At 39.7% G+C, this 27741-nt stretch overlaps 1 protein-coding gene across 1 annotated transcript in view; it reads right to left on the bottom strand.

The window, feature by feature from the left end:
- Positions 1 to 27741, bottom strand: part of LOC124619338 (probable cytosolic Fe-S cluster assembly factor CPIJ010948) — a 62605-nt gene that overhangs the window by 1471 nt on the left and 33393 nt on the right. Inside the window, exons 6-8 of the mRNA XM_047145657.1 lie at positions 24825 to 25073; positions 19081 to 19300; positions 10842 to 10999 (exon numbers count right to left, since the gene is read on the bottom strand). Coding sequence (XP_047001613.1) covers positions 10842 to 10999; positions 19081 to 19300; positions 24825 to 25073 — 627 coding nt within the window. The remainder of the gene's footprint in view (positions 1 to 10841; positions 11000 to 19080; positions 19301 to 24824; positions 25074 to 27741) is intronic.

Here is a 27741-nt window from a genome sequence, read left to right as displayed (position 1 = left end):
CCTGCCATTCCAGCAGTTTGACAAGAAGATTGAGCCATGGGTGAACAGTGTTGCACACATGGAATGGCACTTCTTAGCCCACAGTTCACAAATAATATCTGGCAGCACGTCTTCGTTCTGGCATACATGGACCCACACATTTACTACCTCCTGCAATAACGTAACCCGGAAGACAAACCCCCACATTCTCCCCTGTGATGAGTTGAGGTCCAGTTTGTAAGAATACTTTCATTCCCAGCTGCACATGGTGGCAGCTCACCGCAAGTTTTTCAGCTGCTATAAACTTAATGAACAGCCTTACCTGAATGGATTACCCACCTCCATGGTTTATCTTGTGACTGTTTCCAGTGTAGTAACCCTCAGTGTAAGCAATCATATGTGGCTTTCTTAGTCTGGGATATGATTCTTGTATATGCAGCTGATGAAGGACTACACATGGATCTCCTTAAATTGAAGAGTCATTCCTTAGGAACAGGTCCCTATTATCGGAGCTTTTGAAGTCTCTAAGATCATCAGCCACCCTGCTGGACCCATTGCAAGTGTTTGTCATGAAACCAGCATGTCAACCTCAGCCCCAGTCATGCCACCCATTGAGGTCAGATTCACATGATGTAGGCAAAGACTCAGTGGCCAGATGCTGCCCTCAACATTTTCCTTCCTGCAGCCTGTGTTTTATTAGTCACCACAGACATAAAACCCATTACTAGTGTGCTAAGTACACCTCTTGCAGGAAATTTGGACAGTAGGCTGAGGTGTGCCAAGCTGCATTCAGAATTAATGCTGACAGTGCACATATGGCTCTCTTGGATGCAGCAGTGGACGACAGGGCGGACCTCTTACCAGACGTGTCCTACATCCCATCTGACCTTCCCCATTCAGAGGAATCTCTATCGCTCACAGCCATCAACAATGTGCCCCTCGAGCTCTAGATGGGCACAGGGTTCTCCACGACCATCATAGATTGGCATCTTATTATCACATGAGGTCTCCTCATCTTCAACATTTGGAGACCTCACTGTATAGCTACAGCAATGACATCACTAAAGTGAATGGCCAATTTACAGTGCACGTTCAGTACCATTTGACTGCCTAACAGCCACGATCTTGGTTGTCAACACTCCTGGAGCCATCAGTCTCTTGGGCCTGGATCTGTTCAGTGTTTTAGACTTAGAAATCCACGAGTCCACCTCCACTGTCAAGTCGCTGGGTGTGCCAACCTCTACCTGATAGAACTCTTTTCCAGTTTTAGTTCTGTGTTCACGCAACCCTCCTCCAGTGTCAAAGATTTCAAGGCACATGTGCCTCTTCTCCCATCAGTGACACTCAAGTACTTCAAAACCAGAAATGTTCCCTTCTCACTCAGAGATAAATTCTGACTGTATCTACAGTGGTTGCAGTATGAAGGTACTGTCACTCCCATTCCCCATGTGTAGGCAAAGAATGAAAGTACAGGAAAACAACTGAAAATTCCCAGCACGTAATGGACTAAACAAACAGATGAAGATTAACTGAACTCTGGAATATATTCTATCTTAAAATAATTGCAACATGCTTCAAAAAAAGTGGCATGGAGATCACCTAACCTACTCTTCGGTGAATTGAAACTGACCATACAGTAGTCTCTTATTCAAGCCACAAAGAAATTATGAATGTTCAAGTCAAAAAGACAGACTCAGACCTTTACTTGACAAGAATGAAATTACACTTCAGACCTTGGAGATTCATTAAAAACAAGACAAGACTGCAGTGCATGTGCAGCATGATTTCTGCAACCCCAGATGGAGACAGTGTCTCTATAAGATCATCACACCTTGGCCCCCTGGGTCCTCAGTTGTGAAACTTAATTTGAGACTTGTGACCACGCTTGTTCTTGTTGTTGATGTTGATCGGTGAACCATTAAACCACATTTATTTAATGGCTGTGTGTTTCCTTGTGTTCCTAATTGGAACAACTACAGCACAGTAATTAAACCAGAATGTCTTTATTGAAAACTTACAATGAAAATGTTGAGAAAAAGGAATGCAAAATTGTAAGAAAAATTCTAGGCCCAACACTTGTAGATGAACAATAACAACTCAGAAGCAATCAGGAAATCAAACAATACACAAACATCCACAGTGACACTAGAAAATGCACTTTAAGATTCTATGGACACATTAAAAGAGTGAACCCAGACAAACTTACAAAACAAATGGTCAATTATTTGATAACAGGAGGAATGCCAAAACGGACATGATGAAATTGGTTGGCAAGATCAAAACTGATCTGAAATTATTACAAATTACTCCAGAAGATGCCCAAAACTGCGAAATCTTCAGGTCCAAAATTAGCAAATGGCAAGCTGACCAAGAGGAAAAACCAGAGAACAATGACATCAGGCAATCTGTATTCAGAAATAATGATTACTTGATTGTGAATAGGTTCAAGCACATAGCATTCACTGTGTTTCACATCATTAAGATGATCAGTTTTGTTTGATTTACAGAAATTAACCCCATTTTTTACAAGATACAGCTGCTTTCACAGGTTGGCCTGCCTCTGATAGGGCAGGATATTCCTGTGAAAAGACTGGCGTATGATGTGCTCAGTTGGTGTTTTGGACAGGCTTTGTACTTGTTTCTTCCACAGGAGTATGATCCATGTAAAACAGGTTGGGAGAAGGTGTGGCATAGATATGGACTAGAGTATTTTGTAAATTGATCTGTGGCAGAATATCATTTTTGGAGGGCTGAGAAGGATTATATGCAGGATGTTCTTCATTTCCAGTCGCAATGATAAGAAGTAAAAGGCCTGGTAAAGGATCCAGATAATTAGATAAAAGTCACCAAAACTTTACTATGTCTACACAACTGGTTTCAGCCTTTTGCTTCTCTACAGCATAATAAATGAGGTCTGTTCAAAAAATTCCCGAACATTCATAATTTAGCACCAATGGTGTGTTAAAGCAAAATGCGGTTGGAATCCCTGTGCACACCAGTGTTTAATGCGTAGCTACCGGACATTTCATTGTTGTATGTCTGTTAGTTATTGTTTAGAGCTGTATTGAGTAGAATGTTGTGTCGCTCAGTTTACGAATTTCAAGATGGCAGAGTTAGAGAGACTACGTATCTGCATTAAATTTTGCACGAAACTCAAGAAAACCTTTACAGAGACACACCAAATGATGTAGGAAGACTACGGCGACGAGTGCTTAAGTCGTACTCAGTGTTATGAATGGTTCACACAGTTTAAAAATGACTGGATAGAAGTTAAAGATGACCCTTGTTCAGGATGCCCTTCAACATCTACAGATGACAAGCATGTCAGGAATCTCAATGAAATTGTGTTTGCCAATCGAAGACTGGTTGTCCGAAACATTGGAGAAGAATGTAACATTTCAGTTGAATCATGCCATGAAATCCTGACACAACATTTAGGAATGCATTGTGTTGCTGCAAAGTTTGTCTCACGGCTCATGAGTCAAGACCAGAAAGACCTTCACCTTGCAATCTGTGAAGAGCTTTTGGATTGCGTAGATGAGAACAAAATGTTCCTTAAGAGAATCATAACTGATGATGAGACGTGGGTATATGGTTATGATGTTGAGACCAAGTTTCAGTCTTTATAATGGGTCAGGAAAGGTTCTCCAAGACCAAAAATGCTCCTCAGATCACATAAAATGTCAAAGCCATGCTGATAGTTTTCTTTTACTTTGAAGGATCAGTTCACCATGAATTCGTACCTCAGGGACAAACTGTTAATCGATGTTACTGTCGGGACATGTTGCAACACCTGCGGGAAAATGTGAGACGGAAATGACATGAAGTGTGCTGAGACAATACATGGTTCTTGCATCACGGTAACGCACCCACACATTCATCCCTGTTGGTGTATGACTATTACACAAAAAACGAAATCACTGTGTTGCCTCATCCTCCATACTCTCCAGATCCGGCCTCTGCGGACTTTTTGTTACTTCCAAAGATGAAAACCCCTTTGACAGGATGAAGATTCCCAACGATAGAAAGACAAATGAAAATGGCGCTTCATGTGATCTAGCAAGAGGCATACCAAGACTGTTTCCAGAAGTGGAAATGGCAATGGAAGCAGTGTATCAATTGTGGAAGAGAGTATTTCGAAGGAGACCATGCACAATAAGTAAATGGTAAGCACAAAAAAATTCTGTGGTCAAAGTTGCGGAACTTCTTGAACAGACCTCGTACACTTGATAATGGTCTAGAGCTTGAAGTCCAAAACCAGCTGTGTGGAATTAATGAAGTTCTAATTAAGTAACTGGAGCAGGTATTTGTGAATTGAATGATAGTTGTGGAATCAGCATCATCCAAACTTGGAGAAACTAATAATATGGTTAACTTGTGCCAGTCGCAAGTGGTACTGAATTATAAGGAAGAGGAGGATGTTCCCTTTACAGTTGGTTCATGGGGGTGGTCTGTGGGTTAGAGGCATGAGTGGATATGGCAATGTAAATTTGTTTTCAGAGTAGGATTGGGGGTAATAACTATCTGTGAAGGCCATGTCATTTGCCCTCTCCCCTTTCTTCTCCATCACTTCATACCCACTCTACACTCACATCCTTCTCCCCAATCCCCATTACCCAAGCCACTCCCTATACACAACCTTCCTGCCTAAGGCCAGAACGGGCCCAGTGGTGTCGCATTCCTATCATATGCACCTGCTGCCTCTCCCTCCCAGAAGTCAGCCGTCCTTCTCAAACCTTACCTCACCTTACCCTCCTCCTTTCTTAACCTTGCCCTCTCCATCCGATGAGCTGCAGTGCCTGCACAATGTAGCCACCTGGGACAATGTCATTGTGCAGGTCTATGCATGTGTATTCTGTTACCTCTGAAGAAGGATTCATCTGAAAATTCAGCAACATTCTCTGTCTCACACTGAAGACTCAGCACCTCAGCGCTATGCAGCTACCTTCACTCCTTCAATTATTTATTTTTAATTAATTTTTGAATTTCCTAAGATTTTTCAGTTTCACGTCTTATATCTATTCTTATACTCCAGCTTGTCGCAGGAAGATTTCTTTCAAAAGCTAGTAAAGTTTTCATTCTCTTTTTTGTTGATGACTAAATGCTTCTGCTATTTGGTGAGTGGTCTAACTATATTTAGTTTCAAAATGATACAAAAAAATATTACACCACTAGAAAGTGCAAATTATTCCAGCTAAGATGGTATTCAAATGTTATAGTTTTGCCCTGATTTAATAGTGGCCTCCCTCCTCCAACCACAAAGTTGAGATATCTTTGTGATCAGTCAAAGACTCAAAGCATACTTATTAAAGGTTTTCAACAAAGAATACTATATTTGACCTCACTAAATAATAAATCATTCCTAAATAAGAAAAATTATCTCACTAATATGGTCCACAAGTTTACAAAGGCCTTTAATTGTGGGGATCATAAAATTGTAGTCAGTAAATAAAAATGTTATGGCATTAATGGCTCCCTCTTGCATGTACGGAGTTCTCCTTTCATAATGGAAAGCGTAGTGTCATTCTGACAAATTGCATTACAGCAGTAAAACTACACACATAATTGGAAAATATAAAATTTATGAATTCACAAGTTTTTGTGTTGGGACCACTCCTGCCCGTAACTGGAAATGATGTTAAGGATTCTTCAGTAACTGTAATGTTTGCCGATGGCATAAGTGTATTAACCCAAACACAACCATACCATACCAGAAATGGTCAAATAGGTCTACAATGAGTGCTTAGCAAATAGTTTAATCTTAACCTCACAGAAACTCAATACACAATTTCCAATAAGTTAAACAAACTTACTGATGCCAAACCAACCACATAGAATTCCAAACCCTCACCTGGTTCAGATTCAGTGATAACATCTTTGTGATCTGGAACAAAGGTGAGAATGCCCTACGCACATTGCTCCAGAACCTCAACACTTTCTCCCACATTTGCTTCACCTGGTCCTCCTCAACCCAATAAGCCTACTTGCACTTCAAGGATGGTTACTTCAGTACCTCCATCCACATCAACTACTACCAACACCTCCACCTCGACAGCTGCCACTCATCCCATCCCAAAAAGTGCCTTCCATACAGCCTAGCCACCCATGGTTGTCACATTTGCTGTGAAAAGCAGTCCCTCTCCTTGCATGGCAAGAGGCTCATTGAGCCCATCACAGAGTGAAACTAACATCCCAACTTTGTTTGGAAACATATCTCCTGTGCCTTGTCTCTCCAGTCTCCCCCAACACTTCCCAATGTCCAGCCACAAAGGAGCACTCTTCTAGTGACTCAGTACCATCCAACATGGGAGCAACTGGATCACATTCTGTGCCTTTTTCTGTCTACCTCTCATTCTGCCCTGAAATGAGGAATATCCTCCACACCATTTCCGCAGTGGTATTCCATCACACACCAATTTTGCCCAATATCCTTATCCATCCCACTTCACCTCTGCTCCCAACCCCTTGCCTCAAGGCTCTTATCTCTGCAATGGAATCAGATGCCTCCCATTAGCACCTACTCCAGTCCTGTGATAGGCTTCACCTACCCCATCAAAGGCAGGGCTATCTGTGAAAGCAGCCATGTGATCTACAATTTAAGCTGCAACCACAATGCCACTTCCTGCATAGGCATGGCAACTAATAAACTGATTGTCTGCTTGAATGATCACTGCCAAATTGTGGTCAAGGGACAGCAGGACCACCAGTTGCTGAAAGTGCTGCCCAACATGATGTGCTTCATTTTAATAACTGTGCTTCACAGCCTGCACCACCTAGATTATTCCTACCAACAACACGTTTTCTGAACTGGGCAGGAAGGAACTCTCCCTGCAACATACCCTGCGTTCCCACAACCACCCTGGCCTCAAACCTTCGCTAGTCCCTGTCTTACAACCACCTATCCCCCTTCCCTGTTCCCACTCCCACACTACACACGCTTTCTGTCCCACTCACACTCCTACTAGTCTTATTTATCTCCTTTCCCATCACAACCTCCCGACACTGCACCTAGCAGCCCCATTTTGTCCCCACCACATCCCTAAACGCCCCCACAGACAGCACATCATCTTCCCCCACCACTACCCTGCTGTCTCTCCCCCTCCCCACCTGGTGCCGTCTCCTTATCCCCAACACGCATCTTAACACACCGCTGCTCAAGTCAGACCCAGTCAGCCTCCATCACTCAGAGACAGTGGCCGTATCTGTTTGAGTTGTGCTTGTATGAATATGTGTGTTTTCTATTTCGGAAGGTGGACTTTGTCCGGAAGCTTAATATTTTAGCAGTATTACTCATTGTGCCTGTCTACAACCCAATGCCTCCTCTATGTAGTGAGTAGAAATCAATCCATTCTGTATTGTTGTTATTTCATCCAGGACATTTCATTGTTTAGTTTTGCTTATAGCAAAAACAGACACTGTTTGGCATACATTAAATGGGTCACTGTGTGTAATATTCATTGGTGTGTAGTCAGATCACAAGCTAAATCCAATCAGCATATTGATAATCTAATCAAAAATTCAGTCTCTCATATTGTTCACAAACAATTACCTCTCACTGAGCTGACTTATAAGTGGAATCACATACTTCCACTTCCCATTCTTGAAAGATCTAAACTTGTATGTAATGCATGTAAAGTCAAAAAAGTATTTATTCAGCAAGGGAAAATGATTAAAATTTTGTGGGAAGTAGAGAATAATTCACATCACGAGGGCTTCCACACGGGTAGTTACACTCTTTTACACATACATCTACTCCATGAGTTTATCTGTAGTTAATACTAAAACCAAGTTTCAGATGAACTATGATTTACACAGCCACTATAAAAGACTCAAAAATATAGTGTCCATATAGACTGTGACATAACGTAGATAAATCCCAGGTATTACCTTGTTGCCTTAATTGAGAACATTGATTCCCCTAGCTACAGAAATGTGTGCAGTCACATTGAAATTAAAAACGTGGAGTCACAATAACCATTCACCATATGAAGGAGGTATTAATGAATAGACACAAACTAGAACGGGAACATTTCAGTTCACCAACCTGCATTCTCCATTATATAACAGGTGCACACAACCCACTCACCTGACCCTTCCCACTCTGTCCACCTTCCAACCACCCACAACTACAGTGTTCCAGGACAATGACGCTGAGAGTATATACCATATTTACTCAAATCTAAGCTGCACTCGAATCTAAGCCGCACCTGAAAAATGAGACTCGAAATCAAGGAAAAAAATTTTCCCAAATCTAAGCCGCACCTGAAATTTGAGACTCGAAATTCAAGGGGAGAGAAAAGTTTTAGTCCGCACCTCCAAATCAAAACAAAGTTGGTCCATTGTAACATGAGACACAATTTAGGTCAAATGGATGAAGATACAGGTACAGTAGTTTGGTTCGTGTCATAAGCTTAACAGTTAAACTTTACCAAGTAGCCATTGCTATGCGACAGGCACTCCATCCATATTTATACGGGTACCCTTCCTTTCTCACGTTCTTCGTCTGGTTTGAATCGATTGCTTATTTTGCTTTGATCTGATAAATACCATTCTCTTTGTTATAGGTGCTTACGTCACTCTAAGCTGAAAATGCATTATTGTACTGTGTCATGCATTCTGATAATGAGTGTTTACGGACTGTTGCTGCTCGTGGCATGGCTTGCTTTTGTGCGCGCTACAGCGGCTTACAGTAAAAAAAAAAAAAAGAGAGGAATTGTCTCATAAGCGAAACAATGGCAAGAGACTGCTATTTGTTGTTACTTACACTGCTGCTTTCTTTGATAATGATCAACAACAACCAAATAATAGACTGCATCTGATAGAAGATGTTCAGAACGAGAGTTTAGCGAAAATTTTTCTCTGTTTGAAAATCTTTGCAGATGCCTCTTTAGTACATTACATTCTGCACAGAAATTAGAGTCATCTTAGATTTAAAAATCTAGTCAGTTGCCGTGCTTCATTTCTGACTGTATCACTATTCAGCATAAGACTAATATGAACATAAACATGACATGATATATATATATTCTTCTGCGTTTGCTGTTGTCTCACTCTAGTTTCGTAGTTTATTAGGCATACAGGATTTAAATGAGACAGCAGCAAACACAAAAGAATACATGGCATAATGTTTACATTCTTCTACCTTTTCTTTTAATTTATTTACTGACGCAGAGGTTTTGGCACCAGTATTTATCTTTGTGGCTGCAAGGCATGCCTGTGTAGCGCTACAAATATTCAAAGGTAGAAGTTAGTTATGGTGGCACCTAGCAACATTTTTCAGAACTTCCGCTTACTTTGCACTCGATTCTGTGCCGCAGGTGGTTTTTTGGATTACAAAAACCGGAAAAAAAAGTGCGGCTTAGATTCGAGTAGATACGGTATACACTATCTGATCAAGAGTATCCAGACACCCCTATGTAATGTGGAATTGACCACTAGATGTAACAGGAGGTTGAACCACCAGTATAAAAGGAGGTGGGAAGTATTGTGTTGCCAGTAGAGAAGCAGTAACAGAAGAACAGGTCTTTCAGGAGAGCTCGGTGACTTTATATGTGGACGAGTCACCAGGTGTCACCTGAGTAACAAATTCGTAAGGGACATTTCAACCCTTTTAAAATTGTCCACATCGACTGTTGGTGACGTGACTGTGAAGTGAAAACGCAAAGGAACAACCCCAGCTAAACTGTGACCAGGCAGACCTCATGAACTGATTGATAGGGGCCATTGAGAAGTGTGGAGGAGTCACATGAAGTCAGTGGAAGAAATCACTCCTGGGTTCCAAAGTTCTACCAGCAGTCCAGCTAGCACAATGACTATACATACAGAGTTAAAAAGAATGGGGTACACCATTTGAACAGCTCCTCATTAGCCACACAATTCTGTAGTCAATGCTAAGTGATGCTAAAGATGGTGTAAAGAGTGACAGCACTGGACAGTGGATGACTGGAAATGAATGACGTGGAGTGATGAATCATGCTACACCCTGTGGCGATCTAATAAAAGGGCTTGGATTTGGCAAATGCCTGGAGATGATTACCTGTCATCATGTGTAATGCTAAATGTGAAGAACTGAGGAGGTCATGTAACGGTATGATGATGTTTTTCATGTTTAGAGTGTGCTCTCCTTATTTAAGAAAATGCTAAATATGGAAGGATGTGAGTGCATTTTACAGCACTGTGTAGTGCATACAGTAGAGGAACAGTTTGGAGATTATGATTAATTGTATCAGTATGACAGTGCACCCCGCTATAAAGGAACATCTGTGAGACAATGGTTTGTGGACAATAATATTCCTGAAACGGATTGGCCTGCATACAGACCCACCTGAACTGAATGGAACACCTTTGGCATGAGTTAAGTCAACTTCGCTGTAGATCCCAGTATCCGACATAAATACATTCTTTGATTTTGGTTCTTGATGAAGAATGGCCTGCTATTCCTCCACATTCAGATATCCCATTGAGAGTGACCCAAGCAGAGTTCAAAAAGTCTTATATGTGTAGGGTGGACAGATCCTATATTAATGTTCACTAACAGGCCTCCAGATACTTTTGATCAATAGTGTATACATGTGTACTCTGAAGTAGAAAGCTAATTTTACATTGAGGTACTATGTTACAATTCTTGTATTGTGCCTATCCTCTACTCAGTGTCCTCCAAGTGGTTATCTTTACTCATTCCTTTGTCAGTCTACCATACTCTACTTTTTAATATCAACACTGAAGTTCAATAAAATGTAAATGGCACAAACTGCACATGACGAAATGAAGAGCTGGGAATAGGAGCATACTAAAACAACATACGTGCACAAGTATTCACAGTTCAGACACGATACTTTGTGCAAAAGTGTAATTATATCTACCTGATGGACAAGCCATTACTTCCACATAATGGTAATGTGACTTCCCTCGCTTCATTTTCTGGACTAAGTTCTGAATGTTGCGAAAACCATTAGTAATAGCAAAACGCAGAACCACTTTACTGTCCTTTTCTAAGGTAACCTCCTGAAAATCTGGATTTCTGAAAAAGAAAGTTAATTTAATATTAAAAACAGTGAATTTGGCAGAGATGACAAAGAAATTGAAAAAATAACTGAGAGGTTTGCAGAACAGTCTTCAAGTTTCAGCTTATTTTTAATACATTTAACATATACTGTCATTCTATATCTGGTATACAACAGGACGAATTAAAATTATAATTTTCCAAGTTGTGAACAATAAGCACTAATTACCACATTCATACATGCCCCATAGATCGCATATAACAGAGAACAACCCTCAGGTATGAGGAATGTTTCAAAATGTAGATAACCAAAGAGATACAACTAATGTAAACTGTTTTTGCAGTATACGTGAATACCTATCATTAAAGGCATGTGACTTTTATGAAAGACCAATCGCACATTGTACCCTACAGTAAACAAGGCAGCAAATTACTGTCACGCAAAAGTCAGCGAAAAAAAAAAAAAAAAAAAAACCACTACTAAAAAAAACTTGGTATTCCTACTAATAACTTGTCCCAATATCTAACAATCGTGTTACATACAGGCTGAGAGTAGGATCACAGAACACTGCATTTCTTTGTATATCACTAAGGGTACCACATCTACATATATGTGATTACTCTGCTATTCACAATTAAGTGCCTGGCAGAGGGTTCAATGAACCACCTTCAAGCTATCTCTCTACCATTCCACTCTCGAATGGCGCGTGGGAAAAACAAGCACTTAAATTTTTCTGCACGAGTCCTGATTTCTCTTATTTTACCATGATGATCATTTCTTCCTATGTAGGTGGGTGCCAACAGAATGTTTTCGCAATCAGAGGAGAAAACTGGTGATTGAAATTTCATGAGAAGATCCCGTCGCAACGAAAAATGCCTTTGTTTTAATGATTGCCACTCTAATTCACATCTCATGTTTATGACACTATCTCCCCTATTTAACGATAATGCAAAACGAGCTGCCCCTCCTTGAACTTTTTCGATGTCATCCGTCAGTCCCACCTAATGTGGATCCCACACTGCACAGCAATACTCCAGAATAGGGCGGACAAGCATTGCGTAAGAGGTCTCTTTAGTAGACCCATTGCAGCTTCGAAGTCTTCTGCCAATGAATCACAGCCTTTGGTTTGCTCTACCCACAACATTATCTATGTGATCATTCAAATTTAGGTTATTTGTTATTGTAATCTCTAAGTATTTAGTTGAATTTACAGCCTTAAGATTTGTGTGACTTATCGCGTAATTGAAATTTAATGATTTCTTTTAGTACTCATGTGAATAACTTGAATAACTTCACACCCTTCTTCATTCAGGGTCAACTCTCACTTTTCGCACCTTACAGATATCTTATCTAAATAATTTTGCAATTTGTTTTGGTCATCTGATTACTTTACAAGACAGTAAATGACAGCATCATCTGCAAATAATCTAAGAGGGCTACTCAGATTGTCTCGTATGCCATTAATATAGATCAAGAACAATAGAGTGCTATAGAAGAATGCTGAAGATTAGATGGGTTGATCACATAACAAATGAGGAGGTATAGAATAGAATTGGGGAGAAGAGGAGTTTGTGGCACAACTTGACAAGAAGAAGGGACCGGTTGGTAGGACATGTTGTGAGGCATCAAGGGATCACAAATTTAGCATTGGAGGGCAGCGTGGAGGGTAAAAATCGTAGAGGGAGACCAAGAGATGAATAAACTAAGCAGATTCAGAAGGATGTAGGTTGTAGTAAGTACTGGGAGATGAAGAAGCTTGCACAGGATCGAATAGCATGGAGAGCTGCATCAAACCAGTCTCAGGACTGAAGACAACAACAACACAACAACAACAACAATAGAGGGCCTATAACAGGTCCTTGGGGAACGCTGGATATTACTTCTGTTTTACTCGATGACTTTCTGTCTACTAAGAACTGTGACCTTTCAGACAAGAAATCATGAATCCAGTCATACAACTGAGGTGATATTCCATAGGCATGCAGTTTGGTTAGAAGATGCTTGTGAGGAACGGTGTCAAAAACCTTCTGGAAATGTAAAAATATGGAATCAATTTGACATCTCCTGTCAATAGCACTCGTTACTTCATGGGTATAAAGAGCTATTTGTGTTTCGCAAGAATGATATTTTCTGAATCTGTGCTGACTATGTGTCAAACCATTTTCTTTGAGGTACCTTATAATGTTTGAATACAGTATATGTTCTAAAACCTTACTGCAAATCAACATTAGTGATAAGGGCCTGTAATTCAACGGATTACTCCTACTTCCCTTTTTGGGTACTGGTGTGACTTGAGCAATTTTCCAGTCTTTAGGTAGAGATCTTTCTGTGAGCGAGCAGTTGTATATAATTGCTAATTATGGAGTTATTGTATCAGCATACTCTAAGAGGAACTTGACTGGTATACAATCTGGACTGGAGGCCTTGCCTTTATTAAGTGATTTAGGCTGCTTTGCTACACCGAGGATATATACTTCTATGTTTCTCATCTTGACAGTTGTTCTTGATTGGAATTCAGGAATATTTACTTTGTTTTTTTTTGGTGAAGGAGTTTCAGAAAACTGTGTTTCATAACTCTGCTTTAGTGGCACTGTCATCAGTGACTTCACCATTATTATCGCACAGCGAAGGTACTGACTGCGTCTTGCCACTGGTGTGCTTTATACATGACCAGAATCTCTTTGAGTTTTTTGCCAGATTCCGAGACAGAGTTTTATTGTGGAAATTATTAAAAGCATCTCGCATAGAAGCAAGTGCTATATTTCAAACTTCTGCAAACCTGACATGTTGGCTGCCCTACATGACAGGCATGTTGTGCTAGTAGTACTGGCATGCCTTTCGATGGCTACATGTGTCGATGGGCATGGCTGGGCAGAGAGAGGGGGGAAGGAGATGGATAGTGATAGAATGGAGGAGGGGGCAGTGGACAGAGAAAGGAGGACAGGAGGAGACATACAGAGAGGGGGAGGAGGAGATGGATGAAGTGAGGGGATGGAGGAGATGAAGAGACAGAGAGAATGGGGAGAAGGAGATGAACAGAGGTGGGAGGACGAGTTGGACAGAGAGAGTGTGGAAATTGTAGAGTATCTGAGTAGTCAACATCAGTAAAATTCAGTGTTGGTGATGAAGATGTGGAGCACAAATGGAAAAAAAGTCAAATGCATCATTCACTATGCCTTGCATATGTATGTTCCAAGCAAGGTCTTCAGGGATGGGAAAGACTAACAGTGAGTTAATAGCCATGTAAGAAAACTGCTACATAAATGAAGAGTGCTTCATCATAGATTCAAGAGAAGTCAAAACCTAGCTGAGAAACAAAAGCTGAACAAAGCGAAAATGAGCATAAGAAGAGCAATAAAAGAAACATCCACTGACTTTGAAAGTCAAATTTTGTGAACTGATCTGACTAAAAACCGTATGAGGTTTTGGTCTTATGTAAAATCAGTAAGCTCTTCAAACTCATCTACTCGGTCGTTCAGTGACCATAATGGCACCAAAATGGAAAATGAGAGAGAAGGCCAAAATACTGAATTGGGTTTTCTGAAATTGTTTCACTATGGAATATCGTAACATGGTCTCTCCTTTCAATCAATGTATGAACTTCGAAATGACAGATATCGAGATAAATAATCGCAGAATGGAAAAACAAATACAACAGCTTTATAGTGGAAAGGCTTCGATACCAGGTCAGATATGTATAAGATTCTACACAGATTGTGTGAAAGAACTTGCTCCCCTTCCAACAGCATTTCTCGTAGGTCACTGGAGCAACTGAGAACACCTAGTGACTGGAAAAAAGTGCAGGTCATCCCCATATTCAAGAAGCGTCGAGGAACAGACGTACATAATTATAGGCCTATATCATTAACATCAATCTGTTGTAGAATTATGGAACATGTGTTATGCTAATATATAATTACATTTTTAGAGCACGAAAATCTCCTCTATAAAAACCAACACGAATTTTGATATCTTGTAAGACTCAGCTTGCTTTGTTCCTCCAAGAGATCCATAGCACTAAAGACATTGCTGCTCAGGTTGATGCCTTGGTTCTCGACTTTGGGAAGGCATTAGAGACTGTCCCATACAGCCACTTCGTGAAAAAATCACAAGGTTACTCGAGTATCGGGCCAGATTTGTGGACTGTATTCAAGATTTCCTCCTAGACACAACTCAATGCATTGCTCTTAATGGAACAAAATGAGAGATATAAAGGTAAGTTTGGGGATGTCCCAGAAAAATGTGATAGGACTGTTGCTGTTTACAAGGTTTATAAATGATCTGGTAGAATGCGTTGGAAGTTCTTTATGGCTGTTCACAGGTAATGTGGTTGTCTGTGAGACGACAGCAAAGTCAGAGGGCAGTAATGATTTGCAGAAGACACTACAAAGAATTGATGAAAGGTGTAGGCACTGGCAGTTGACATATTGCTCATACACAGCAGAACAACTACACTATTAATGATAATTTGCTGAAAACAACAACCGTAAATATCTAGGGGTATCTATTCGGAGTGACCTTAAGAGGAATAACCACATAAAGCAAATACTAGGAAAGCAGCCACAAGACAGATTCAGAGGCAGAATCTTAAGGAAATGTAATTCATCCATTAAAGAAGTGGCCCACAAGGCACTTGTTCGATTGATTCTTGAGTATTGTTCATCAATATGGAAACCTTAACATGTACGACTGATGGAAGGGATACAGAAGATCCAAAAAGGGCGGCACATTTAGTCGGTGTGAGAGCATTACAGAAATGCTCAACGAATTCCAGTGGCAGATACTACAAGACAGGTGTTGCGCATCATGAAAAGGTTTACTATCAAGGTTTTCATTTGTATAGGAACACTTGAAAATGGATTTAAGATTTCAGCTTTTGCTTTGCTACCCTCAATTTCAGTCCCTGTCTCATTCGTTAGGAACTGGACACTAACTTCGGTGCATACAACCAAAATTTCTTTGGGTTCTGCGAAAGATCACTTGACAATATTCTGCTATGGCAGTCATTGAAGGCATCACGCATTGCTCTATTGAGAGCCAAACACATTTCATTCAACATCTCTCTAGCTGTAGACCTACACATTGTTTTACACTTATTATGCAGTAATCATTATTTCTTTAGAAGTTTCTTAACAGTGACTGTATAATGTAGAGGCTCCCTCCAATTATGAACTGTTCTACTGGGTACATATTTAGCTAGTGCATGGTCAACTATTCTTTTAAACTTGAACCTGACTTCTTCTACTTGCTCCAGCCCTGTACTGTAAGTTTTGAGTTCTTCATTCAGATATGAAACTACTGATTTTTTTATCTATTTACTAAACATATGTATAGTCTGTCTGTAAACTCAAGAGCGAGCAGCGCTTTTGGTGGGGGAAGTGGCCTTTCCCGGAAGAACCCTGCCTCTGGCCTACAGGGCTACCCAAAATCAGTTGCCCATTACCTGTCCAGCGGCGTAGTTCGGCGTGCAGTGATATACGTCGTTTCTGTTCGTGGGATCTTAGTTGCCAATCTCAGTCAGTTAACTTTGTGCACTCACTGATATACTTCAGTATCCGGAAGTGATGTATAATCGCTCTGAATTACAAGAAAATGTGCAGAATACGAACAAGAGGAGATATTTGCAGAGAACGAGCGTTCGATCATCTCTAACGTTATTACAGCGTGTGTTAAGGAGGCTACACAAAAGAAACTGTTGGCTAATATTATCAGTCCCCAATTGTTTATGCAAACGTCAGCCTCGCCACAATAGGACGCATAAGGAAGGAACGCCAAAATAAGGCTCATGGTTTACTGGAATAGTCGCAAAGGAAAACTAATAATTTAGGGAGGAAACCCATCGTTATAGACAGTTGCACAAAATTGGTCATTCGACAAACGATGGAGGACTTTTACATAAACCAAAAACTAGTGCCCACATTGCGGAAATTACTTACTGGCGTGAAACAAATATACAGTTTCCTTGCAGAAAGATGTTTTACACAAGACATTGCGTGAAATGGGATTTACCTGGAAACACTTTTCAGACATGTTTACGAAAACAGCGACAAAAAAAGCAGTGCAAATCGAACTAATACAACACACGAAATTATAAATGTCTGGTTACTTTTTAAACATTCTTCGTGTTGCAAGAATTGTTAAGTTTCAATGCAGCCCTTCAAAGAAAACTTCTACCTTTTAGTAGAAACACAAAGTAAGGAAAAGCCTTCAATTCTACAGACTGATTGCACTATATCTGGTTCGTCTTATGAATAGAGGAACATACATTCATATGAATAGGCATTTGGTTCTATGTTTGTAGTAGAATCCTGACTTCCGTTCTTATGTTAATATTATTTACTCTAAAAAGTTTTGTTTCGAAGAAGCTATCGTCTTTTGTTTTCCTTATACTCTTAACGCATTTGTCTAAAAATAAACGCAGCCGGGACGTATCTGTACACGACGTCGCCACAGATTTAAAGCGCGCGCCGCGGCAGGGACTGTACTACGTTGTGAAACAGCCTGTAGAAGTGCCCTGTGACGTAGCGGGGTAGGCAGAGTGGGGACTCGTGCGCTCGCTCTTCAGTTTACCGACAGACTATATCTTTCTGCTTGTTTTAGTTGTCCTTTGCACTATGGTAATCACTGTCACCATGACTGCATCATGGTCATTGATACCAGTTTCAATTTGGACTTCATCAAAGAGTTCAGGTATATTTGTTGCCATTAGAATCAAGATATTTCCATCATGAATGGTTCCTAACTGTCTGTTCTATGTAGTTTTCAGAGAAGGCATTTAGTGCTGTTTCACAAGATGTCTTATCGCTCCCACCACTGACAAAACTGTAATTTTCCCAATTGATTGTTGGGTGTTTAAAGTCTCCACTGATGATTACAGTATGATTGGCAAACTTACTTACAAGTTAATTGAGATTTTCTCTGAAGTTTTCAGTTACATCAGATGCGTCTGGTGGGCGACAGAAGGACCCCACCTCTGATACTGAGTCTTGCCCAATCAATCTCACATGCAGCTTCCATTTCTATCTCAACAGATTTGAGTTTTTTGTCTACTGTGACAAATACATCACCTCCATTTCCTATTCACCTATCCTTTCCATATACACTTAAATTTTACCCAAAAATCTCACTGCTATCAATTTCAGGTTTCAACCAGCGTTCTGTACCTGGTATTATGTGAGCTACAGTGCTTTTCATGAGCACTTCAAACTCTGGCACTTTGTTGCAAATGATTTGGCAGTTTACCGTGATGATTTAATGCTCTCACCTGTGGGAGGTATTTCTTTTGATCTTACACTGATACTTCTGGGTTTCCTACAGCTATTGTTATGTGGACTCGATGGAGAGTCGCCTAACCTAGAAAACCCTTGTGTGCATCCCACACACAGTCAGCTACCTGAGTAGGAGCTCTGATATGTAGTGCACACCTGACCTATTCAGAGGAATCCTACAGTTTTCAATCCTATGGCACAAGTCCAGGAAGTTACAGCCTAGAGTTCTCTTGTTTAGTCCTTCCATTCAACTCAAAACCAAAGGGCCACAATCAGCTCTGGGGATAATGCAGCAAATTGCAAGCTTCATTGAAACTCAACATGCATGGCTGGTCTTCTCACCCTTCTCTGCCAGTTGTTGGAATGACCCAAGAATGACCTCAGAGCCCAGATGACACACATCATTTGTTTAAATGTGCACCACAATCTGCAGTTGGTTGCACCTTGTTCCCTCAATGGCTGACAGAATAGCCTCTTCAACATGTTCAATTATTTGCATCAGTAAAATAATATTCAAGGAATCACCAAATTTCCCTTGCCAATGCAAATGGAAGGAAACAATGGGTAGGATGAAACTTGTGGAATAAGTTTGTGGGTAGCTGATGAATTTGATTCTTGTAACGAATTCTCTACTTGGATATTAAAAAACTTTAGGAGTAGCACTTTGTTAATTATCTGACAATCTCAATTTCAAAGACTTTTGGGATATTATTTACTGTTTGGAACGGGCTAAAATTTGTTTATGAGAAATCTATTGTTACAGTATCTATTACGGATCAGCAGTTTACTTGAGTATTTGTGCATTATTAACAATACCAAGCAATTCTTACCTCAGAGCTTTGAACTCCACATTGGGATGTACATCAAACCCAAACAATGTTGACGCAGCATGAAGAAACACATGTTCTGCTAAACCTCCTGAGCCAGAGCCACGATGCCCCCAAAGGAAGGCCCCTGGTGGCCTCTCTATTTCCCATGGCCAGTCTAGTGGGCACGACTCTATATCTGCCAAGTCACAGTCTTTTTGCTGGAGCATCTGCTGCAGTTCAACTGTGTGGGAGAGAAATCCAGTTTATTGCATACTGTGCAAAAACTGCATGCTTGCAAACACAATGTAGTATAATCAACAAATTAATACAAAATAAAACCACACTGATATGTCAACATTTAAAAAAATAAAGACATTCTTGGTATTTTGATTCATACAGAATTATGTAAGAGTTGTTAACATTTGAAAGTACACTTTTCATGGAATAATATAAGTTGTTGTTGTTGTTGTGATCTTCAGCCCAGAGACTGGTTTGATGCAGCTCTCCATGCTACTCTATCCTGTGCAAGCTTCTTCATCTCCCAGTACCTACTGTAGCCTACATCCTTCTGAATCTGCTTAGTGTATTCATCTCTTGGTCTCCCTCTACGATTTTTACCCTCCATGCTGCCCTACAATACTAAATTGGTGATCCCCCAATGTCTCAGAACATGTCCTACCAACCGATCCCTTCTTCTAGTCAAGTTGTGCCACAAGCTCCTCTTCTCCCCAATTCTATTCAATACCTCCTCATTAGTTATGTGATCTACCCATCTAATCTTCAGCATTCTTCTGTAGCACCACATTTCAAAAGCTTCTATTCTCTTCTTGTCCAAACTATTTATCGTCCATGTTTCACTTCCATACATGGCTACACTCCATACAAATACTTTCAGAAACGACTTCCTGGCATTTAAATCTATACTCGATGTTAACAAACTCCTGTTCTTCAGAAATGCTTCCCTTGCCATTGCCAGTCTACATTTTAAATCCTCTCTACCTCGACCATCATCAATTATTTTGCTCCCCAAATAGCAAAACTCATTTACTACTTTAAGTGTCTCATTTCCTAATCTAATTTCCTCAGCATCACCCGACTTAATTCGATTACATTCCATTATCGTCGTTTTGCTTTTGTTGATGTTCATCTTATATCCTCCTTTCAAGACACTGTCCATTCCGTTAAACTGCTCTTCCAAGTCCTTTGCTGTCTCTGACAGAATTACAATGTCATTGGCGAATCTCAAAGTTTTTATTTCTTCTCCATGGATTTTAATACCTACTCCGAACTTTTCTTTTGTTTCCTTTATTGCTTGCTCAATATACAGATTTAATAACATCGGGGAGAGGCTACAACCTTGTCTTACTCCCTTCCCAACAATTGCTTCCCTTTCATACCCCTCGACTCTTATAACTGCCATCTGATTTCTGTACAAATTGTAAATAGCCTTTCGCTCCCTGTATTTTACCCCTGCCACCTTCAGAATTTGAAAGAGAGTCTTCCATTCAACATTGTCAAAAGCTTTCTCTAAGTCTACAAATGCTAGAAATGTAGGTTTGCCTTTTCTTAATCTTTCTTCTAAGATAAGTCGTAGGGTCAGTATTGCCTCACATGTTCCCACATTTCTACGGAATCCAAATTGATCTTCCCCGAGGTCAGCTTATACCAGTTTTTCCATTCGTCTGTAAAGAATTCGCGTTAGTATTTTGGTTGGTTGGTTGTTTTGGGGAAGGAGACCAGACAGCGTGGTCATCGGTCTCATCGGATTAGGGAAGGATGGGGAAGGAAGTCGGCCGTGCCCTTTCAGAGGAACCATCCCGGCATTTGCCTGGAGTGATTTAGGGAAATCACGGAAAACCTAAATCAGGATGGCCGGACGCGGGATTGAACCGTCGTCCTCCCGAATGCGAGTCCAGTGTCTAACCACTGCGCCACCTCGCTCGGTGTTAGTATTTTGCAGCTGTGACTTATTAAACTGATAGTTCGGTAATTTTCACATCTGTCAACACCTGCTTTCTTTGGGATTGGAATTATTATATTCTTCTTGAAGTCTGAGGGTATTTCGCCGGTCTCGTACATCTTGCTCACCAGATGGTAGAGTTCTGAAAGGACTGGCTCTCCCAAGGCCATCAGTAGTTCTAATGGAATGTTGTTTACTCCCGGGGCCTTGTTTCGACTCAGGTCTTTCAGTGCTCTGTCAAACTCTTCACACAATATTGTATCTCCCATTTCATCTTCATCTACATCCTCTTCCATTTCCATAATATTGTCCTCAAGTACATCGCCCTTGTATAGACCCTCTATACACTCATTCCACCTTTCTGCTTTCCCTTCTTTGCTTAGAACTGGGTTTCCATCTGAGCTCTTGATATTCATACAAGTGGATCTCTTTTCTCCAAAGGTCTCTTTAATTTTCCTGTAGGCAGTATCTATCTTACCCCTAGTGAGATAAGCCTCTACATCCTTACAGTTGTCCTCTAGCCATCCCTGCTTAGCCATTTTGCACTTCCTGTCGATCTCATTTTTGAGACGTTTGTATTCCTTTTTGCCTGCTTCATTTACTGCATTTTTATATTTTCTCCTTTCATCAATTAAATTCAATATTTCTTCTGTTACCCAAGGGTTTCTACTAGCCCTCATCTTTTTACCTATTTGATCCTCTGCTGCCTTCACTATTTCATCCCTCAAAGCTATCCATTCTTCTTCTACTGTATTTCTTTCCCCCATTCCTATCAATTGTTCCCTTATGCTCTCCTTGAAACTCTGTACAACCTCTGGTTCTTTCAGTTTATCCAGGTCCCATCTCCTTAATTTCCCACCTTTTTGCAGTTTCTTCAGTTTTAGTCTACAGTTCATAACCAATAGATTGTGGTCAGAGTCCACATCTGCCCCTGGAAATATCTTACAATTTAAAACCTGGTTCCTAAACCTCTGTCTTACCATTATATAATCTATCTGATACCTTTCAGTATCTCCAGGGTTCTTCCATGTATACAACCTTCTTTCATGATTCTTAAACCAAGTGTAAGCTATGATTAAGTTATGCTCTGCGCAAAATTCTACCAGGTGGCTTCCTCTTTCATTTCTTAGCCCCAATCCATATTCACCTACTATGTTACCTTCTCTCCCTTTTGCTACTACCGAATTCCAGTCACCCATGACTATTAAATTTACGTCTCCTTTCACTACGTGAATAATTTCTTTTATCTCATCATACATTTCATCAATTTCTTCGTCATCTGCAGAGCTAGTTGGCATATAAACTTGCACTACTGTAGTAGGCGTGGGCTTTGTGTCTATCTTGGCCACAATAATGCGTTCACTGTGCTGTTTGTAGTAGCTTATCCACACTCCTATTTTTTTATTCATTATTAAACCTACTCCTGCATTACCCGTTTGATTTTGTATTTATAACCCTGTATTCACCTGACCAAAAGTCTTGTTCCTCCTGCCATCGAACTTCACTAATTCCCACTATATCTAACTTTAACCTATCCATTTCCCTTTTTAAATTTTCTAATCTACCTGCCCGATTAAGGGATCTGACACTCCGCGCTCCGATCCGTAGAACGCCAATTTTCTTTCTCCTGATAACAATGTCCTCTTGAGTAGTCCCCGCCCGGAGATCCGAATGGGGGACTATTTTACCCCCGGAATATTTTACTGAAGAGGATGCCATCATCATTTAATCATACAGTAAAGCTGCATGCCCTCGGGAAAAATTACGGCTGTAGTTTCCCCTTGCTTTCAGCCGTTCGCAGTACCAGAACAGCAAGGCCATTTTGGTTAATGTTACAAAGCCAGATCAGTCAATCATCCATACTGTTGCCCCTGCAACTACTGAAAAGGCTGCTGCTCCTCTTCAGGAACCACACATTTGTCTGGCCTCTCAACAGATACCCCCTCTGTTGTGGTTGCACCTATGGTATGGCTATCTGTATCGTTGAGGCACGCAAGCCTCCCCACCAATGGCAAGGTCCATGGTTCATGGGGGGAGGATAATGTAAATAGAGAGGTAAATTTTGACACACAAGCCTTAAATTTCAACCTGTCAGTGTGATGGGTGCAAAGCGCACCAATATGTTACAGAATCACATCATCCCTAGCCTGCCTGATTTACACTTGCTGGAAGGTACAGCTTTCATGCAGGATGGTGCTCCACCTCATATTGCTACACGAGTGAAAGATCTCTTGTGCACATCGTATGGTGAGGATCGCATTCTCAGTTGCCACTTCCATCATGCTTGGCCTCCCATGTCTAGAGACCTCAATCTGTGAGATCATTGGTTGTGAAGTCACAAGTCTACCGCAGTTGTCCGCCCTCATTATGGATGCTGAAAAACAATATATGAAGGCAATTTTTCACCATGCCTACTGATATGCTGTACACATCATGTGTTCCTTGACTACGAGCAGTCTTGATGAATTATGGCCGACATGTTGAGCATTTGTTATAAAGAAATAGTCTTTGCTAAAAAACAATTGTTATCTTAATTATTACTTCTGTATCATATGAAGCACCATCTGTGGTCATTTTGTGTACTTTTTTGGTTTCAATAAAACCTCATTTTATTTCAAGCATGTGTGTCAACTTTTATTATTCTATGAAATATTGAATTTTCAAATGTTAGTGGATTTTTGGGTCACCTTGTACATTAAACATTTTAAAATGAGACAGATATATCACCACCAACTCTAATATGATTTCCAGTTTACATCTGAGGCTTTCAGGAGATATTACTTATTGTTTCCCTTCTGTTGTTATGGGGTTTTTGGCCAGGCATTCTCTTTCAGAGAGTTTGGCCACCTGGTGCAAGTCTTTTTATTTGACACCACTTTGGCGACTTATGTGTCGATAATGATGAAATGATGGTGAGGTCAATACAACACTTAGTCCCCAAGTGGAGAAAATCTCCGACTCAATTGCGAATCGAATCAGAAGCCCTTGCGTGACATTCCGCAATGCTGACTAATCAGCTACTGAGGAGGACTTCTGTTGTTATAACATACTTTTTTTTACTCTCTCATTTTAGCACCTGTGTTACTTAGGTTTTTCTCTCCTCATTGCCTTAATATTAACACAGGTTTCTTGTATTCCCTTTTTACTAGAATTAGATTAGATTGAGTCCCTCAGATATACAAACTTCTATAAGTGCTGATGGTCTCCTTGAAAATTTCATACTCCATGATTCAGTTATTCATATTTCACCAAATGTTATTATTCAGTGCTCACAAAGTTGCTCTGTGGTTTCTAATGGTTAACATCAGTGTGGCCCTAAACTATAATACTCTTATGGTCCAAAGACCTTGACAAAAGAGTCAAATCATAAAAAGACACTCACAACCAGGCAGTGTTGCTTCATAAAATGCATATACTGCGTACTATGCTAGAAATTATTTCCATAACATGATGAGAATGTCTCAAAAGTATTCCCCATTTAGAGAACTTTGGGAAAGGGATTGGGTGCAAACTTTTGAGGAACAAGGGTTGAAATATACAGAGGATTTTATGTGACAGGATCTTACGTGGTGCCACACTGATGTAACAACCTGTTTTCATAAATAGAACAATTTTTTCATCAAGAATGACCCACAATCATCATACTGTAATTAAAAGCTGCTAGTATCACAATAGCTTAGTGTGCAATTCAAATGTCAAAATAAAGAGTTAATACAGAATATTATCTTCCAATTACTTAGAAGCTTTCCTTTTCAACTTGTAGGGTGCATTAATACCAAAAACTGGCATGAAGTGGAATACTCACTTGCAGTAATCACACAGTCCACATCATGCGCATCAGTTTCTTTATTGAAAAAGTCAGTCCTTGAGGCTTCCAGTTTTTTGTCATAGCATGGCATGATCGTCACATGATAAATTGAAGACGGACTTATCTTGAGTAATGTAGAGAGATGATCTTTAACCAAAGACCCCATTACTTGCTGTGGTGATTTTACAGATGACATGTATGGCAAAACAAGAGGTCCATGCGTCTTTTCTGCATAACAAACCCAACCTACATTTATGAGAAGAGAAATATATTTGTTAGCAGTAATTAAATGTGTTATATAATGAAATTATATCAGAGCTAAAATATTATTTACTGTTGCAAATTTCACGATAAGCTCAAATTATTCAGTAATCAGGAAGAAAGAAGTGTTCTAACAAAATCAGAATGAATGTGAATGTGTGTGTGTTTGTTTGTGTGTGTGTGTGTGTGTGTGTGTGTGTGTGTGTGTGTGTGTGTGAGAGAGAGAGAGAGAGAGAGAGAGAGAGAGAGAGAGAGAGAGCAGAGATTTCGAATTAGAAGAAGAAAATTTTACAGGAAAAAAGATTTCCTCAAATCATACTACAGAAAGTGCAAAATTACTAAAAAGATTGAGAGAGTAATAATTGCAATTAACTCTCCCAATTTACAGGTTGTCAATGATATCAGGTTCTGTGGGCTTTTGCTGAAGTTTCACTCCTGCTATTGACGAAGTATCTCTTCTCTAATGGCTGAAGGAATAAGAATTATTATTATCTACTGTAAAATTAAATTTTTAAATATCTATGTAGTGCCATTCACTTGCATTATTAAAACAACGTTTACACAGGCTATAAAACATAACAAAATTAGCAGAAAAGTTATTATTTTAATGTAAAAAAGAAATAATGCTTAACTGTACACATTATGTAGCTGCTGTTCATCTACTGTTGCTTGGTTAATAAAATGACAATCAATACATACACTTTCGCCAAAATGTACACCATTAGGTTACTTAAAAGACAATGCAAATAACTGCTTATTTTATGAATGAAAAGGCATTACTGTAGTAAAAGTTTGTGTCACTTACTACAAACTAATTAAAAAAGGATATTACATGGGCAGAACAAAAGATTCGGCAGTACAATGGTTGAGTAATTAGCTATGACAAGCAAGCCTAAGTAGAAATTTGAAATGTAATGTAGTGGTACAGGAACAGGCACAACAACGCCACAACAGAATGTTACATGTATATGGTTATATAAACAATTCACAGAAGTACAGTTATAGCGAGGTGTGCTTGAGGCGGAAGTGGTTTACATTTGTTCACCAGAGGCACTGAAAATCACCCAATGGTTCTAAACACCTATGAGAGTCTGTGATATTTAGCTGTAGTGCAGTGAAGGTCATATGTCTCATGGAGCTGATTTATCCAACACAAGTTGCTTTCATTTCAGACCCACACTGCCTCACAGATGGATGTTCCAGGTAACAGCAATTATTCACCCCCTGAACTCGCACTATTGTACCTTACAGGCAGATAATCTTATTCTTTAATTTCTTTTACACGAGATTTCTAGTTTCCTAATTATAATTTATGTTTTAGTGAGATTACTTAGAGAAATTTGGAGTGAATAACTGTTCATAAAATCACAACAACCAAATTATTTTTAATTGTGTGGTTTCAGTTTGCTTTAGTGTGGTTCTCTTTCTTTGTAACTACAGTTTTATTTGTTCAAATTTTTCAGCACATAGGCATGTACAGTACTTAATACAGTATCAATTTTAATTTAATTTATTATACATTATTCATTTTCCCATTGTTTCTTGGTTGTTTGCTAATTTGTGAAGAAAGGTAAATACTCTTTTTACAACCCTTTTCATTAATCACATTCAACAAGGAAGTTCCAGCATGTAGTGGTTCCTAACTGAGGCTTTTTTGAGGGCAATGATTGGCAAAATACTGGCAAATGTGTGTAACAGAAGCAGGCAAATTATGCAGATGACAGAGGAGATGTTTTCTGAAGACTCTGACTCTGAAGTTGACTGGTGATTCATAAATTCCTGTTGAAAATGATCTGCCAACGATACATGACACACGCTCAGAAATTTCCAAAAATGAACTGTATCAGAATATTTTGTATGAATAATTACTACTGATGTTGATCAGCATGTTCCTAATCAAAAGGAAGGAATCTCAATTCTGATGATAATGTGCCTTTTTTAATAACATGGAATGACACCCTCCAGATTCACCAAGTGTTCCAAATTCCTCTGTTAAGTTTATCTCAGGACTACTGAAGTGACTCTGTTTATTATTTCTGTATAGCTAAAACATTGCACAAGACTGACAAAATGTGTTTGACACAGATGAATTTCTTTCTGAAATTGAATAAAAAATTAAAATCTTTGAATTTCAATACTTCATTAACTTAAAATTTTCAGGTAAATCACAACATTCAAAAATGGCTTAATACATGCCAGAAAAAAGCCATATTCACCCCGCAGGTGGATCTTCAACTCTCTACAAGCCTCCCACGCAGATGTTCCCCAGAACAAACTGTAAAATCATGTTCCTATCTACGTGCTGTTATATAAATAATACTTACCACACTGAAACCACCCCTAGACACAAAGAAAAGGAATACTGCTGAACATTATGGATTATCTTAGTGCCATCTCATTGCCTTTGATAGAGAAATTGAAAGGATGAGATAATTATAACATATAGTGTTTCACAATAAAGAACTATCTGCAACATGAACAAGTATTGGGATATGTAAGTGAGAAATTACAGATGAAATGAAGGCATGTATAGCAAAAGTAAAGATAATTTTATTTGTTAATTCACCTACTTACATGCATGCCCAGAATACTGGAAATAGAAAGGAAATCTGGGATAAACTGATAGAAGTCTACACAGGGTCTGGACTATCAA

Source organism: Schistocerca americana, chromosome 1, assembly GCF_021461395.2.
Source record: "Schistocerca americana isolate TAMUIC-IGC-003095 chromosome 1, iqSchAmer2.1, whole genome shotgun sequence".
NCBI classification, from domain to species: Eukaryota; Metazoa; Arthropoda; class Insecta; order Orthoptera; family Acrididae; genus Schistocerca; species Schistocerca americana.
This window is presented reverse-complemented; position numbering and strand designations above follow the sequence as displayed.